Source organism: Acipenser ruthenus, chromosome 21 (genome assembly GCF_902713425.1).
Source record: "Acipenser ruthenus chromosome 21, fAciRut3.2 maternal haplotype, whole genome shotgun sequence".
Lineage (NCBI taxonomy): Eukaryota > Metazoa > Chordata > Actinopteri > Acipenseriformes > Acipenseridae > Acipenser > Acipenser ruthenus.
The window spans coordinates 3,011,420-3,030,230 of NC_081209.1; the positions used below are offsets into that span (position 1 = coordinate 3,011,420).

Genomic DNA, 18,811 nt, shown 5'->3' on the forward strand with positions numbered 1-18,811 from the left:
ATCTACGACTTCAGCTTGGGTTTGCCGGCTCTGTTATCATCCCAAGAACAGGATGAATTCTCAGCACGCAGACTCAGGAGCGGGACGACCCGCCGCCACTCACACTTTGCAACAAATAAGAGAGGGGTGCTCCCTGCTCGTTCCAGTTCTGTTGCTTTGCTCCCTCGATGGCCCTTTAAACAGAGTGCTTCTCCTTGTTTGAAAGTGCTTATTACAGCACCTTTTACATTCAAGCTCTATTGCACTTTACCATCGCACACCACAGGGAACGTTTCTACATATGCTATATAATATGCTTATAGAGAGCTGAGAACTGTGCAGATTGATTACCTGCACTATTTACAACACTGCTGTGATATAGACTAGCTGCTTCCTCTGAGATATCAGTTACACCTTGTCTCATTCTTACACAGCCAACTTGGCAGTGAAATTCAAAAGCTGGCTCCCAAGCATCTCCTATCTCATACACTTTCATTCTACGAAAGTAGAATGAAAGTGTATGAGATAGGAGAACAAGGTCTGAGCTGTAATCTGATTCGCCCATGTTGGTTTTTATGATCAATGGAATCCTGTTTATTGGCTGTAGCTAGGAGGGAACTGTAAACGGGTAACGTGAATGACATGTTGACCAAAAAAGCCAGTAAACGGACGCATACGGCACACGCTGCTGTAAACATGAATGCAGAGAGATAGTCAACCAGTTACATGTTCCTGGCACCAGGTTTCTATAGGAGGTTATTTAGGACACTGCTGACACCTCAAATACAGGAAAAATACTGTCTGAGCGGCTATAAGAACACACAGCGACAGGGTGTTGAATATCTGCACACCGGGTCCTGCAGATTCTGCACCGTATTGGATCACCCTGGACTGTGTTATTGCACTTATAAAATGCACTGCCACCTTACTCAGGTGAAGTGGTTGTTAGCGAACCAGGGCAAAGGTCTGAGTGGTTTGTTTCTGGTTCGGTGTGCATGTGTCCTTTCCGATTTGGAGTAAGCAGCTTGTGGTTCTTAGTAGTTTTACATACAGTACACTTGCATGGTAACTTTGCATCCAGAGCCACCTGCTTAGAGATTGCACACTGTAGCTGTTTTGCCGACCTCTGCAAAGCTCCGTGACATTAGGTGTCTATTCAGGGATCAAGCCAGTGTCTGCGGTAAAGAAGCACAAAATCTCTTTCACATGCTTTTTAAGCTGGTATTGCTTTGCCTGTAAGGTTCAAGCCCAGATAAGGTCGATAAAGAGGACGTGGGAAGTTAAGAAAATGAAAACGCTCGCCTCCCTGGCTGTTTAAAACACTGAAGTGACTTGAAAAAAAAACGCACAAAGGGTTTTATCCCGGTAATTGAATCTTAATGTATCTACCGCTGTGTAGCTTAGCAACTAAGAAGCAATAACAAGACGCATATTATGAACTGCGATGTTCTATTTTTACCCTTGCACCATTATAACTGGAAGTCATTTTATTTTTATACCTGTAAAAAAAGAACGACTACAGTAAGCTCAAATGAGAAAGATCCTGAATTAGCTGGGGCTGGATATTTCTATCTGCGAGTGAACATATGAAAATGAAAAGCATATCAGGTACATTTTATTCGTGTTTCATTTCCTACTTGTGTATTAATATGCAGGTTTCATATACATACACTTCTCTGTGACTGTTTTTTTTTTTTTGCTTAGATGCGTTGCTTTAAGTTTAGTATGCAACATTATTTATTTATTTTTTTTCAAACTGAAGAAAACTTATATTTGCGTATCCATCCCACCAGAGACTTGTACAGACATCGTATCTCAGAGACTCCTTTTATCAGACAAGTTCATCACAGACTGGCACGCAGTATTCAGATTCCACACAAGGTGACACTTCATAGCCGTTAGTGGCACTTGGCGCACTGTGTGTTGTTCCTAAGAAAACTCATCAATGTTAATTGCTGCATTGGCATTCCGTCTCTAATAATGCTGCGGGGTAAAGGGGGTATTAACATGTGCTGCTGAGAAGGTAATACCTAACAGAGTCTATTCCCTCTAATGAAATACCGCACGCCTCGACACGGCTGCAGAATTGAAGGCATGATTATGAATTTATATGAGTGTTTAGGAGCCCACTGTGTCGGTGTCTGGGATCCTTTTGTTTCTTGTGCATAATTGATTTATTCAGCCCGGACGCTGGAAATGGCAGCTGCGTGGTGAAGAGTGCGCCTGGGGAGATTTAAGTGGCCGCAGTGATGTCATCTGCTTTAGGACGGGCAGTTCGGGTTTTTTAATTTTGTTTGCGCTTTTGCCTTTCTTAAAGCCAGTAGCTGAAGTCCCATGAAAGCCTTGATGTTCCCTTCCCATCTTCCTTCTTTACATTCCCTCACCGTAACTTCAAAGGCAAAGCAAGTAAGGGGTGCTACCTCCAGGATCAGTCTCCCAAATATCCCAACACTGATACACAGAGGCGCAGCGTCGTAACACTAGATCAGAGATCAAATTTCCATTCTTTATTAATTATTATTGAAAGAGAACAAAGCAACGTTTTGACTTTCATCCATTATTGCATGTTTAGCTTGGTGCACGGCCCTGCAATTGGGGTTACAGCTGCATAAAGGCAGCCTCAGTGGTATGAGTCATTAGTATAGCAGTACCACAGCGGTACCATGTTCACAGTTTTGGCATTCCAGTAGAGTCACAGTGACGTTACATGCTCAGTTTGTTATGGTCCTGATGTTGAGTCTCTCAGCTGGATCGGATGGAGAGATGACCAGGGAGCTGAATGGGAATTAAACATGTTGATGGCAGCACAGCTCGTTCAGTTGTGACAGAATTTCAAAACGCCTCCTGTCTGAAAACTCAACAGCCGCAGGCCGTGGAGAGACCATCACGGATACTAAGCATTAATAATGTGCAAGCCAAGAGAGCAACTGTCTCTTATTGATACCAGAGAGAGAGAGAGAGAGAGAGAGAGAGAGAGAGACAGAGAGAGAGAGACAGAGAGACAGAGACAGAGAGACAGAGAGACAGACAGAGAGACAGAGTGACAGAGAGAGAGAGAGAGAGAGAGACAGAGAGACAGAGAGAGAGAGAGAGAGAGAGACAGAGAGACAGACAGAGAGACAGAGTGACAGAGAGAGAGAGAGATTAATTGTAATTTCTTGGATCATTTTTAACTGGCATCTACCTGTTCTTATAATATTCTCTTTAACTATACTTTCTAGAGAAATTGGAGAACCTACTCTTATTTTGTTAACCTCAAAAGTGAAGTCTAAATGTAATGCATCAAATTAGTTAACTACAGCTTGCGTTTTGTTTTTTATCAAACTAAAATGAAAAATGACTTAAAAAATAAATGCTCATCTTTTAATATAAACTATAACGCAGCACAACACAGGCGTGGGACACTTGTGCTTATAGTTCTTAGTCTTTGGATTCAACTCCTGTAAATGGTAGCATATCTAAACAGCATTGACAGCTACTGCATTGAAGTCGGGGGCCCCTTTTGTTATGAAAAGCAAGCACTCAAACAGCGCCTGTGAGTCTCGAGTATATCTGTCTTCAGGAGTATGCACAGTAGCTGTTTTAATAGATCGGATCTCCTCGCCTTCATCACAAAACCATTTTAGTGTTTCGTCTTGCTGCTTACAGTATATTCGGCTTCATTTTTCACATCAGTAAACAATGTAACAGAAAACGGGTCAACAGGTCCCTTTACCTTTACTGTCAGCGTGGGATTCTTCCCAGGTGGGTGCCGTGAACAGCACTAACACCCACAGCTCGTGATTTCTAATGTGGTAAAGCTTGCGTAGTTTGCAATTCTTTTTTTATTACCTATGCTTTTGAAGGGGGGGTGTGAGGCTTGACAAGACCAGCAGCACAGATTGGATCCCTGAGTATATAAGTGGCTGCAAACTGAAGGCAAGTAGCAGTGTTAGGGTGCCTTTGAAATGAATTGAAATGTTTCAGAGCTTGGTTTTAACTAATCTCGGACTTGTCATAATGACAGTACATCTTATCTTGTGTGCAGATAACATAGGCCCTGTACAACAGCACACTTCTGTTTAATAGCAGCTGTAGACTAGTCACGCTCTGTGTTGAGTAGCCTAGCTGCCTTTGGTTTGTGAAGCCCTGGATTTATCAAAGATAAGCCTGTTGTATTTGATTGGTAAATAGATCAGTTTGGAGTCCAGGGACACAGGCATTGGACCCGAGGGAGCTGCTAGCCTATAGTATCCCCATTTAGCTGGATTGAATTAACAGGTCATCAATGTATGGCAATCCGATCAAAATAAATATTGCTCCGCATTCACAGTATTTATTGCCTGAACTTATCATTTTACGGAGGCATTTTCCTCTCCCCAGCTGAAAAGTAAATTGAATTGAGCCTTTAGTGTTCAGTCACAGTACTCCCTAGAAAGGTATAATAATCTGGCTAGTCCAGAGCTGGAAACTATCATGGCATGAAGTAACATCCTGAACCTATCTCACCACTGAACCCACATTCTGCAGAGGAAGGGTGCTGTGTGTCACCCCCTCTCTAAGTGTGTCTCCTGTCATCCCTCAGAGATATTTAGCTTTAAATACATTCAGAAGCACAGCTGAAAGCGTTGTAAATTGCCACTAACTCTGACAGTTTTGACACTCAAGAGATCCCTCGGGAAGTGCAAAAAATTCACCGGCAGTCATTATTATTTTTTAAAACCAAAAGAGAAAAATGGTTCAATAATTTTTCATTAGCGTAGTGCCTCGGTCATTAAAGACAAAATGCACTTTGCTGGGAATGTTAAAACTGTACAACCAACCACGTGTCTTTTTTACTGGGAGCTCAATTTACACTATCACCATGACTTCTTATTGCACTGCTGTTTTGGAAAACATTGCTGGAGAAACACATAGTTGATTTGACCTCATTGTTACTCGCCCTGGACTGAGCTAAGAATAGGAAAGCAATTGATTTCAACAGAATACATGTGCAGTAAATACAAATATATATGAAAACACAAACTAAAATGCACTTGTGGCTTCCTAGCCCTAGGAAGATGTCATAGAATCTTCTTACAGCGTTGCTTTATTGCACATGAAGAAAGGAGATGAAACACAGGGTATTGTGACACCTCAGCTTAAAGAACCGATGCCCGTTGAACTTATTTGGAATAGAATTGCCAGTGACATGCGAGGAACACAGCAAAGGAACTCAGACCATCTATGGCAGCATTTTCCAGACTTGCAGGATGACTCACTTGAGTGTAACGAAACATTCCTTGCATAGATGCTGTGTGTGTTTCCAGGAGTCTTTTGCTCAGAGCTGAAGGTGGCTATTTTGGTGAACGCAGATTTCAAAGTAATGTAAACTGATGGAACCTGGCCTCACTTTTAATAATGCACAGATGTGATTAGGCTTGTCAGTTTTCGTTTTATTAATATGTGCTTTTCATGTCTGCTTTGACATTTTTGTTCTTGTCGATTTCCACTGTACTGTAAATGAGATGCCAGCTTGTTTTTACAGGGGTTAATATTTAAATGGTAGTATTTCATTCTATGTAGTATTAATTAGCACATGTAACTGCATTGTAACTATACCAGGACACATGTAATAAGTGTTTTGCTATAAACATTGCCAGCTTCTTTTGTAATTACACATGTACAGTATATTCCCTTATAAAAGTTTACTATACTAAAAGCATAGCAGTGTAACACAGTGTAGTGAAAGCATTGTAAGCCCAGGGAGGTATGGTAAAGCATATTAATAAACATGGCAAACCATGCTAAACTGTGGTAAATGCATAGTAAAATCATAGGAAAAGTGCAAAATGACCATGCAAACTCCACACAGCGATCCACAAACCATGTGTGCAACTATAATGAAATTGACTTAATTACCATTTAAATCAACCAAACACACACATCCTTTACCACAATATATCATGTTCTTAATGCAATGGGAAAAGGTGAACGTTCATAGGAACACATGCTCATATGCATATGAAAGCAGTGTATGAAATGGATCATGACTGCATGATCAGCCTACTTTATTGAAATTCATTGAGAAACAAAAACTAAATGATTGAGTTTGGATGCAATTGCGTTTGAATCTCCGTCTCATCAGGTGTAAGCCAATGAAACGATGTCACCAGATTAGCCCATGGTTATTATTCTTTGCTGGGTTGGACATGATAGGTTGCAGGTGTCTGTAATAAATAATAAGCGGTGATTTGGTAACAGCTTATGTCTGGTAATTGCTGCCCGGAAAAGCAAACTGCTCACGTTATCCTCCTCAGTCCTGAGACTGGCTTTGTTAAGAGAAAATGAAATGTGCTCGTGAAACGCGTTATTTGCTTTACAATGAGACCACAAAAACATACCGAACATGAGACCGATATCTGGGACCCCGAAATATTGAAGGTTCAGTATTCTGAATGCCCGCACCCGAGGGCTCTCTGGCTGACGGTAACGCGGGCAATTTCAAATGAAAATGTTCGTTATACTGAACAAACCGAGGAGGTAGCATCAAAAACCAACGAAGGTGCTTGTAAGGGCTCTCAAATTACTCTAACAAACAGTCTGAACCACTGGCAGGGCACGTTTATTCCAGAAGAGGGTGCTTTTCATTCTTGTTTCGATAAGACTGGAAATAAATCTATTGATCTAGCAATCCATTTCAATCTGCACATCTATCACTTGGAGTATTTGCAGATCGGTAGACATGGAGAGACAGAGTAACACAATTCAATTTTCACATGCTAATGCAGTTTAAGCTAAACTGGAGCCATATGTTTCTGCCAAAACAAACAAACAAAAAGGCTAATTCCAGGCTGTTTCCTTAGTATCTTAAGTTGCTTCTTAAAACAGGCAATTGCATCAATAAAGTTCAGGAAGTAAAGCTGTGTTAAGTACCATGTGTGCAGATTACTGAGCGGACAGCAGGCTGAAGTGTAATAAGGCATTGTGCTCTCACATGATCCTAGTGAAATAGGACAGTGATACGTGGTGAGCTTCATGTTAAAGTGGAAAAAGTAGTGTCTAGAAAGCAACACAGAGAGAGCTATCTAACAGAACTCCCTTTAACCCCTTCCCCGCTGGAATCGGCTCTTTCCGATACCTCCTGTCTGTGCTCTTCCATCGGGAATTTGCCCTCGTTCACACCGATAAATTTAAACCCACTGTAATTAAAGCATGCCACCATTCATCTGTATGGACCTCCGTGCTGTACTCACAGAGTGAGATCTTATCACAGGAAATGATTCATGTAGCAAATGATATGTATTTATTTTACTTAAAGAGTCGTGAACTGGACTGATTATGAGCAACCCTCTGATTATGTTTTGGTACAACACTAAGGAAACTAATTACATTTCAGGTAATTTGCAAACAAATGAGAAGAGAGATAATGACAGAGCACTGTAATGGTCCTCTGTTGCATTCCAGCAGCTTTTCTACACTTGGTGAGCAATTCCAGTGTTATTGTTTATTTAGCAGAAGCCTTTATCCAAGGAGACTTACAGAGACTCGGGTATGTGAACTATGCATCAGCTGCAGAGTCACTTACAGCAACGTCTCATCCAAAAGACGGAGCACAAGGAGGTTCAGTGACTTGCTCAGGGTCACACAGTGAGTCAGTGGCTGAGGTGGGATTTGAACCGGGGACCTCCTGGTTACAAGCCCTTTTCTTTAACCACTGGACCACACCGCCTCCTATATTATAAATCGCTAAGGACTTGTTTACACACACTGCAATTTCAATTCAATATATTTTATTTATATAGCGCCTTTCGTACCACCGGATCTCAAAACGCTTTACATGTCAGAAGTAGTAGTAAAAATGACAAAATAGTAATAGATCATTCAAATCATCAATAATAATGATAACTTTCTTCACCAGTGTAACAATGAGCATTGTCGCCTGTTTCTTTCCCCTTCTTTCAATGCTACTGTTTTTTTTTTCAGAGCTAAGAAGAAGAACAAACCCCTGAATCTCAAGATCCACAACAGCGTGGGGAGCTGTGAGAACATCCCCTCCCAGCGCTCCCCTCTCCTCTCCCAGCGCTCCCCTCTCCTCTCCGAGCGCTCCCTGCGGTCCTTCTTCGTCGGGTATCCGTCTTTCCTGCCCTCGACTCCGCCTGTTCACAGCGATGCCACTTTCTCTGCAAGTAAGTCCTGGTTTCAGAAGTGCTGCGGGAGTTCAGTGGAAAATCCTGGCTTGGTGGAATTAAATTAAAACTATAACACTGACAGAGCCATTGAGGTGCATCAGACATGTCATTTAACAGCCCTGTAGAGACCTAATCATTTAGATTTATTCATGGCTGGCAGAACATACCTTAATATATATATATAAATGGTATGTCTGGACAAAAGTCTACAACATTTCTGTCGTGTATATGAAGATGGTAGTGCTAAAGATTTCTACATGCATATGGCCTCAGCTTTGTATTAACAGACACATGTATTGAAATTCCAATGCATAGTCATCACCTCTAAATGAAGTCTAACCCTAAACACTGCGTCATTGGGTTAGTGTGATATACTGTGCATGCATATTGAGAAGCAGACTCCACACACATTATGAGATCCGCACTCAGGGTCTGTCTCACTGCGCTTCCTTACAAGGATTCCAAAGGGAAATGTGATTCAGGTTTTGAACGTGGGTGGAAAAAGGAAGGGAAATATGACCCCATAAAACACTGGCTCTGCAATGATATTTAGTTCCTGTAATAAAATTCCGACTAACCTACTGTATTATTAGGATAGCATTGTCTGGCATTTTGAATAACCTGTCACATGGAAAATATCAATTGAAGTGAACACAAAAGTGAAAGCCACGTTCACCAAATACTGCTTTCGACCAACTGCAGCCTTGCTCAAATCTAAACTAGGACAGTGATGTCTTTGTAATTCAGGGCCGCATCCTGTCAAATCACACCTCTGACTAGTTTCCAGAGAAGTATGAATAGACGGATGGCCAGAGCCTCTATCGTAGACTGACTGCATTTGCATTTCTAATCATTTTCAAAGGCAGCGTGCCACTGCATACAAGCTGCTAGTCTGGCGTCACATTAACACTGCACCCTCGGAAACGATAAAAGTGTCGCTCTCGCAAAATAGGGGCCTCGAGTGGCCCATGATGTGAGGGGACTGTGAATGACAAAGACACTGTCAAAAATAAAAATAAAATACTGGTCCAGACATAACCCTAAAGTGTCACTGCGAACACAAGTAATGGGCTCCAGCTCATTCCAAAGTGTGCATTGTGCACTTATATAGATTGATGAACTTATGCTGGATTCTCCCCCGAGCACAAAGGAAGCTAAGAAGTGGGATCAGCGATTCATGCTGTGCTTCCCATGGGTATTTGTCTTGTGTGTGTTTGTTGGGCTGTCACACTTTCTTTAAATAAATGATGATGTTTTTTTTATTCTGTATATTTTATATTTAATTGTATATTATTATGCATTTACCTCATAACCGGAAAAGAATTGCTGAAATTGAATGCGCACATTTTAGAACAAAAACAAAAACCAAAAAAATATTAATCAATGCTATATTTAAAATAAAGGGAATTTTAAGTGGAAGCAATGTAAAACCTATTGCAGTAAAAGGAAAAAAATAAAATAAAAATAATAATTGATATTGAAATTCAGGAACCCATCATAACTGCAGATTGACCTGCTGTAATATATAGCTGTGGTTATACCGCTGTGATACGCTGACTGAAGTCCACAGCTTTGTATCTTTAAAGAACAAGAGCTCAAAAGAAAACAAGCAGACGTACTTCATGTGATGCTAAATGAATCTCTGGGAGCTCTGCCTCTCTTTGCTGCCGCGGGCCACAGGAACACCTGTAAGATAAACCAACAAATTAGCTGGCCTTCTGCACCTGCATAACGAGGACAGCAGACTGTGTTTCACTACCAGGTTTATTTTGGCACGCCAGCGAAACTGATATTTATGAGGTCGTGCACAAAGCATGCAAGAGCAGTGCCTAAGATGATATACTGCAGTAGTAATGGGATGCATGTTCAGAATGTCCAACATTATTATTTTATTATTATTTGTTTATTTAGCAGACTTACAGAGACTCGGGTGTGTGAACTATGCAGCAGCTGCAGAGTCACTTACAATTACATCTCACCCGAAGGACGGAGCACAAGGAGGTTAAGTGACTTGCTCAGGGTCACACAGTGAGTCAGTGGCTGAGGTGGGATTTGAACCGGGGACCTCCTGGTTACAAGCCCTTTTGTTTAACCACTGGACCACACAGTCTCCTATCTGAAACGTATTCGTAGACATACACTGTCTGAAACGTATTCGCTGACAAAAATGACCATGTTTGTATTTCTTCATGTATAAACGACTGTATCAAAAAGGTGAAAAGAGAACCAAACCATCAATGATGTTTGTAATGAACAGCACACAGACCACCGTACAGCACAGTGCTTCCCTTGATCTGTTTAGAGGTATTTTGATGAGATGCCAGTTATATTTTACTCCTGAGAGAGAATTGTTTTTTTCTGTAATATGGTACAAATTATACTTTCCATGCATTTCAATTTTGAAAGAATGTTCGAACATGAAAAAAGCCATCATCCCAGCACGGGAAGATAGTAACAAAGTAAATCAATCTTATTTTGGACTCTTGAGTGTATTTTGCTGCGTTGAGTGGATGGTGCAGAATGGAATCCCAGTCCTTCTGTGTCGCTTTGTAAGGTGAAGATTGTTAGTGCTGTGTGGACAAACCAGGATTGAGTTTGCATTGTTTGGCGCTAGTACAGGCACTCATCTTGTGTTCATCTCTCCTCTCAATTAGATGGAGTCTCAGTGTGCTGATATTCATTACTGTATGCAACTGGTTTGGGACTTGGGAGGATTATCATTCAAATCCCAGGCAGGCTTCTGAAAGTTGTGTTTAATAATCTCCTCTCCAGTAAACCTCACTTAATGAATTCTACTAAATGTCAGAAGGACTGTTGTTTTTAATTAGACATATTGTAATCATCGCCCTTTGTTTTAGACTGATGAAAGTGTATATCTAAACATGCAGCGTACCTTCAATTATAACCCTTCCCCATTCCCACCCTGTCCACACACTCGAGTGGAGGTGGGTTGTGCACACACGTGCGTCTCCTACGTTAAAACAGTTTGCATGTGAACTCTATGGAGTTCAAGAAGCTGCCCTGCCAAGACTTAAAAAAAACAACATTATTCATGATAGAATAGATACAGAGATAAGAAACTTAACGTGGTGCATTTACACACGCAGTGACTGAAGGGGATATTGAAGAGCAGTGTAGGGTTCTGATTTAGTTTACATTCCTGTTAGTGTGCTGTTGCGATTGAGTGTGCATTGTGAGGTTTCAGATGTAATGCTCACTAAATTCTAATAACTTTCATTCCTCATGTCAAAGGTGGTCACGTCTCTACATGGTTTCCATAGAAACAACACTTTGCAACAGCTATCTTAACAGCCTGAGAAGGTTTTTTTTTAATTTATTTTTTAATTGAATGTACATTCTTGATCTGATCTATACATTCAAGCTATTTTATATTTCTGTGCATGCTAAACAGCTACGCAGCGTTTAGGACACAAACCTCTACCGAGTTCTGATTGAACTAATGATTCATGAACACCAGAAGCAGCTCTTTGACAGTTACCAGAAAATGCCTGCAGTTTAGGCCTTTAATGCAGCTGTGTGTTATTCAACCATCCTAATTCCTGGAATAACTACTCCTGGAACATTCATATCCTGTGTAATACTGTAGTGTTTAATCTACATAAAGACCTTTTCAAACTTTACAGCAGCTATGAAGTTTCTTTTAATAATTTTTATTAGGTATCTGGTCTAGATGACTGAATGGGCCTTTACTTACCATATTTAAAAACACTAGAGACCCAATAACAGTTCTGACTGGCTGGCTTCCTTGAGTTGCTATGGGAACAGAACCATGAAGTATCGGGCTTCAGTCGAGTGTTATGCGTCACACAGTTAGAAACTAGTTCTTGCAAAAAAATCTCCAGCTTCAATGTTTGAAAGCGTTTTTCATCAATGGGGCAGAAAATAATTATTATTTAACCTTTTTCCCAGAGGAGAAAACAAAACAACACTTAAGATATCTGGTCTCTCAAAAGAATACAGCTTAACTCGAGTGCTCACCAAGACGAAATAACAAAGTACCTTCGTCTGAAATTCAAACTGCTACCTCTCTAATGAATACCGAGGGTCTTAGTCATGAGCTCAATTAGCGAGAAGAACTAACTACTTTAATAAGCGTCTGCATAAAAACATTGCTCATTTCTTTAGATCACTTTTCTTGCTTAATTAAAACAATTAACAGAAAGTCAGGCTTCTTTGCTTCTTTGATACAGTAAAAAGAGTACAGTGGACGATGGAAAACAAGCAATTAAAAAACTTTCCCCCGGTCCTCCGTTTTGTAACAGTGATGCTAATTGTGAAGGGTTTTGTTTTTTTAATGATTATTTGGAGGAGGGTTGTAAGTAAAACAGAAGGAGCCATTCTGAGAGCTTTAGCAGACACAACAAGGTGTTTGTTTCTCCATTCCTGGATTCCTTGTTGTATATCAGAAACACATTTCTATATTTATTAGCAGGCAAGTGTAAGGAAACTACATTATCCATTGATGTATTTTTGCGCGTGAAGGAAGGCACACAACAAGGATTATAGCACAATTTAACAAGTTTTCTTTCATTGATCCCAATAATCAAAAGTCACACTAACTTAATCGTTATCATTAGACACAATAACGAGGCCCCTATTGATTAACAGAAATGAAGCAATGAGATCAGTTCCCAGTTTCTGGGAGGCAGCGGACACGGTGCAGGTGTGTTCATGGAGGATCTTGTTGCTTCTCGAATTCACCTCCAAGTGCTTCTGTTTTATACAGTCTTTACACCCCTTTCCATGCAAAACATAGTTTCTGGCTTATCCCTGTGTGTCAGCCACATTTTGACCAGGCAACTCCTGCTTACACCAGCTCAGGTGAGGCCAGTTTTATCAACGCTTTCTCAGGCAAGAAAACATTGCTTCCCTGATAGCATCCGGATAACAGCATGCTTCACACAGCTGCACTCAGATTTGTACTCCTAATCTTTTCATTAACTCTTTACTCAAGCATTGTTAGCTTACATAATACGACTTCAACTAATACGCCAGTCGTTTTAAAAGTAGAATAAAAACAAAACAAAACACTGATTTCAAATTGCAAAGGCTGAACAAACTAAGATAATGTGATATCATTCTGCTAAATCTTTTTTTGTGATTGCAGTGTGGGTGGTTTTATGTGTGTGGGCATCTCAGGTCAGATGGGCTGTGACCTTGACCTTTAGGTCCCTAATGATGGTCACTCTTTCATAAGTAGGGTAATGTATTGGCTCGTATTGCCTGGTAAGTTTATGTAGCATACGGGCAGGAGGGAGCTCAGAGTGATCTATGTTTAAAACCTCAGAAACGTTACCAAAGAAGGAGACTGAGCGAGTGGTAAAGATGCTGTAGGTCGGTGCTGATAGCTCTGTCATTACTTAGCATTTATATTGGTCCTTGCTTGTGGGTTTAATGAGTTTCTAAAGGTCTTTGAATCCACCTTACTGGCATAAATTCAAAAGCCCTCACACACCAGTCCTATGAGAAAGCACATAAGACAGCAACTTAACCCGTATAAACCTTTGTTCTGTTCAGCAGTGATTATAATAACAGTTTAACTCAATGTGTGTGTGTGTGTGTGTGTGTGTGTGTGTGTGATGTATGTGTGTGTGTGTGTCCATTTATGCTGAACTTTAGTACATACAGTGATAAACAGTTTTTTTGAAGACGACAGCATGATCTTCTGAGTAAGAACCTGTTCCATAGCATCTGTACAAAGCACCAGCTTTTACCATTTAAAAACGTATTTCTGTGAGCCCGTCTGTGGCTTGACGACTGTGGTAACCCTGGTTCAGTAGGAGTTACAGTTTCCACGCTATGACAGATGGTTTGCTATTTTCACCGTGACTTTCCAAAAAGTCTTTTTAAAAGCAAGCACAGGAGCTAATGACCAAAGCCATCATCTGTGCAATTTTTACTTAACACAAATCCCTAGAGGTATCTTTATTTCTGGGAAACGTTTCTTGAGGGAAATAAACAATTATCTGTACAGTGTTTCATTTTTAGAGTTCCGCAAACATTCACTTTGATTTCATTTCAATCTCACTGGTTTTCCTGTTCCAGTTTGACTCATTAAGGTTGTTTAGGTATTTGGAATAATACAGAAAAAATGAAATACCGTTTAATTCTGTGTTTTATTTTGTATCCATTTATTTCAATGAATTTGTTAAACCTGGTAGTCTCTCCGTTACTGTTCCAGTATTTCAGTTCCTGGGTTGTTAATCATGGCTCTTGCTTTTCTCTCTGTGCAGACACACTGTCAGTGCCTCGATGGTCTCCTCAGATTCCCCGTAGAGATCTGGGGAATTCAATAAAACACAGGTAACGTTTCTCCAAGAAGAAAACGCATCCCAAGTGAAATATCATGCTAATTACTGTAGACTGTGCTGTTTGGGGTCACTTTCATCACAGGTTCCCCCCATGAATTTCACCCTGACAGTGATCAATACGAGGATTTTAAATAACTGCAAATTCATTTCTTACATATTTAATCTGGGAGACAATGCTAAAGCTGGTTCTTAATGCATGGGTGTGTTTTTTTCAATTCATTGACTGCAACTCAAAAAGAATATCATGTTTGTCTTTGTTAATGCATCCAAGATTTGGAGAAAGTTTCTGCAGAATCGTGATAAAATCACATAACAGGATTGACTGTGCATCAGGACATATATAGCATGTCATAAAAGGGTAATCAAGCCTGGAGTATAGTTCTAGTTATCCTGATGAGATATACATTAAGGAAATGTGGATTCCGCAGGTTTGTAGAAATCTGTATGGATGGAGGGTTTAAACTAGTTCTGTAGCTTTGTCATCAACAATAAAGTGACCCTGTCTTCAGCCAGACTAGAAAACAATAGCCTGATGCTATCCACCCCCATTAAATCAAGGGCTCTTATTGGATTAGCTATCAGCAGAGATTATTTTGAAAAGGAGCAGACACCGGTATGCACAGTCAAAAACAAAGACAATCTGTTTCATTTTAGGCTAGTCATTTATCAGCATGTCTGTCGTTTAAGTATCCTTTTTCCAGTAAGAGGAGACTGTATTAAATTTGGGATGAGGTGAAATGGAGGGGCCGATGAAAATACGCCAGTTCTGTCAAACACCATTACTCATATTCTATTACCTGCTGGTTTAACAGAATTAAGGTGAGTGATGGGAGCCACATCGAAGCCGTGCACTGCCACTCAGACAGTGATGAAGCCGGCTGGGTCAGTTGTGTCTTTGTCATGCTCCTTGTAAATGCATGTGTGATGAAGTGACAGATTGTTAGGATTGCTAACTGGTTTGTGAAAGAGAAGCAGTGCGGAGGTATTTATTTATGATTTATGTATTATTTTTTTTTAACAGCATGCTGTTGAATTTGTTTATGACGACTGTTGAAATACACTATCGGGGTCTCTTTTCTTCATCATCAGACTGAAACAGTAACGCTGTGGTTTATAAAATACATTAAGGTCAGGTCATTTGTATTCAATTAAAGAACAGATCAGGTACACTAGACTGGTATCTTGATGATTATTAAGGCAATTGCAACTGCCACAATTAATCCCCAAGCTGCAGCAAATTGCTATGCAATTTATCATCAGATTTAAAGGGGAGGTCGTTTTAGCCCCAATATTCTTTCTGTTTTTTAGAATGATTTTTATTCATTTTTTTTATAAAAACGAAACACAATACTACTACTACTACTACTACTAATAATAATCATCATATTGATAATGCAAGCATATTGCTGCTTAGAGAACACACATATTCTTTTTTCTCATATTCCTTGTCACCTACTTTCTCTCACAGCCAGCTCCAGTGATATTAAATATAATGGCCCGATGGCAGTATAACGTGAGCTGCAAATGTCTTCTAATGTCTTGGCAGGTTTTCCACCAAGTACTGGATGTCACAGACATGCATAGTATGTGGGAAAGGAATGCTGTTTGGACTGAAATGTAAAAACTGCAAGTATGTTCCAGACTTTCAATGCTCGTTTTTTTATGGTCTTTTCTGTCATGTGTTTCAGCGACTGCCTCCAAATATGTGGGGGCAACAAACCAAACAGATTCCATCGGATAGACACGTACATACAGTGTAGTAATGTCCAGGTAACCACAAACAAAAGTGGACTGGAAACATGTGAATGCGAATCATTTTTAATATCTTGAGAAGGGGCTTGTGTTAATGGGAATGTTATAATAGAATCATTTTTCTACATTTCCAGAATCGCTGTATGAAAAAATGTTGTTGATATCAACATAGTCCTTCAAAGGGGTTTACAGTGATACGTTGTTTTATTTAGAGCTCTACCTATAATTGCTATAAGGGACTTGTTTAATGTTTTCATTAAAAAAACAATGTTGGGTATAACATTTTTGAATCTGTGTGGTGACATTTTAATACAGACATAAACACAGAGATGCAATCTATGTACAGAGAGCCTGCTTTCTCTCAAGTCAATGAAGCACATGCTAGACATTTCAGGAGGAGAAGAATTCTAATAATTCCCTGGGGAGCTGTCACTATTGCAAGCATGATAATTAATTACCATCACCTCTCTGTATCAACACTGGCTTCAGTGTGATTGTAACCTCACAGGAGAAAGGATTTCTTAGTGGCACAGTCCTCCTGCATTGCCAAGGAAGCAAAGCCAACATTGCTGATACTGAACTCATATTTAATATTTGTTTAATGGAAAGTGAAAGTCTAATTTGCTCCCAGACCTGTGGTCTTGTGCCTTGAGCAAATAAAAAAAAAGAAAAAGTAACATCACCAGTTTGTATTTTCTTATGCATCTATAAAGGTATTTGCAAAACCGAACGCATTCATTTGTACAGTTTATCATCAGAGTGTTTTTTTGTCAGCACTTTGGGTAGACAAGAGGACTGCTAAGTGTCAGTCTGGGTAACTACTCCTTTAAACTGATCGCAGTTGGCTATATTAATTTTCATTGATCTTTCATTCACTTTGACTGCGAATTGTCCCCAACATTTTCATTTTTTTAAAATATTTTGTCTTGTAGGTTGAAGTGCCACAACAAATGCACCAAAGAAGCTCCACCGTGTCATTTACTTCTTATTCAGCGTGGAGGTCTGGATTCAACATAACTTTGACATGTCTGGCACAGTTAGAGCTTACTGTGTTTCTGTTAGAATGTCACTGTAACAGACTGGCAATATACAGTATAGACTTTCTAGATACTTTTATTATTAAATGGGGGATATTATTATTGTTATTATTATTATAATAATAATAATAATAATAATAATAATAATAATAATAATAATAATAATAATAATAATAATAATAATAACAGATTTCTAATTTGTTGTAAATTCAATGTAAATTCAAACTGCTGAAGCTGCCAAACTTTTAAACAAAAACACTTTCATTTAAAGACTTAAACGTGTGTCTAAGTTGTTTTTTTACTAGTTAAATAAAGAGTGCAGATTTAATTACGATGTAAAGCTCTTAATAAACCTGCCCCTTGTTTGTTTTAAGGGGAATTAACTGACAGCAGGATCGAGTGACAATGTATTTTTTTTTTAGGAGTCCAGCAGGAGGGCAGCCACTTATACACAGGTATGGATGAGTTACAATGCACACAGAACCCATCAGTGACTCTGCACTGCTGCTCCCTTGCAATTATGCTCACTCCAAAAATTGCAATGAAAATAAAAGATTAGCCTCTGACTGCCATCAATCAGTTACCAGATTTTGCACCAAGGCAGTGAGGTGTGGCATGATTTTGTGCCAGAGATTTGAAGACCTGTATGCAGCCTGGCCTGTTTGTTACACATTATTTTCCCTAATTGCAGGTAAAAGCGATTAGGGAAATGCACGCAGCCTCTTCAGTCCAGTGAAGGGTGCGGTTCTGTAAGAAGGAACACAGCTGGAAGTGCCCCTGTGCCACTGAACTGTGCCAGCAGGGCAGCTGCAAAGTGTAGAACAGATCATGAGACGCGATTGGTTGGTTGGTCTTGCTTTCTGACCCCAACCAGCCTCACCCCATGATCTCACTGGCTTGGTTGACCCTGCCTATGGAAAACCCTTCAAGGAATGTCTGTCAAGTTTACTTCGTGGGCACCACATGTCTGATATCTCATTACCAGGAACTGACTGTATTTACACATACGGTCAATTTAAATAATGCACTTTGAACAACCTATAGTGGCCATGCTGATGGAGCTGATAACCCTGTAAAGCATGAATTCCCATGTTATTAAGTGTTGCGTGATATAACTTCTCACTGGATCCAAACGGAGTAAGTCAGCCTCAGTTCATGATGTACCTTCATACAAGTTTATCAGAAGAACAGCAAAGTGAAATAAAGCACAGTGAAAGTAAAGAATAGGTAAGCATTGGAAAGAATAGCAAATAAAGGTGAAGCATATTAAAAAACACAGCAAACCAAGGTAAACTATGGTAAATGCACAGTATAACCACGGGGAAAGCATGGGAACAATGCAAACATGACCATGCATAAACACTGCAGTAAGCTGTTTTAAGGGTAGACACTTATTGGTGTGTTGTTTATTGAAGGTGTATTGCACTAGGATAACATCTCTTGAGTTACAAGACGGTCCTGGAAGATAGTAACTAGAGTTAAAGAAAAAAATATACACCAATCATTTCTCAGCGTGTATGTATTGCATTGTATTGTATTGCATTGTATTGCATTGCATTGT

General features: G+C 39.8%; 1 protein-coding gene across 2 annotated transcripts in view; it reads left to right on the plus strand.

Moving 5' to 3' along the window:
* LOC117428387 (kinase suppressor of Ras 2-like) overlaps nucleotides 1–18,811 on the plus strand; it is a 75,430-nt gene that overhangs the window by 22,180 nt on the left and 34,439 nt on the right. For both annotated transcript variants that reach the window (XM_058994321.1, XM_058994320.1), the window contains exons 5-9: nucleotides 7,924–8,126; nucleotides 14,384–14,453; nucleotides 16,008–16,091; nucleotides 17,146–17,213; nucleotides 17,673–17,705. In XM_058994321.1, coding sequence (XP_058850304.1) covers nucleotides 7,924–8,126; nucleotides 14,384–14,453; nucleotides 16,008–16,091; nucleotides 17,146–17,213; nucleotides 17,673–17,705 — 458 coding nt within the window. The remainder of the gene's footprint in view (nucleotides 1–7,923; nucleotides 8,127–14,383; nucleotides 14,454–16,007; nucleotides 16,092–17,145; nucleotides 17,214–17,672; nucleotides 17,706–18,811) is intronic.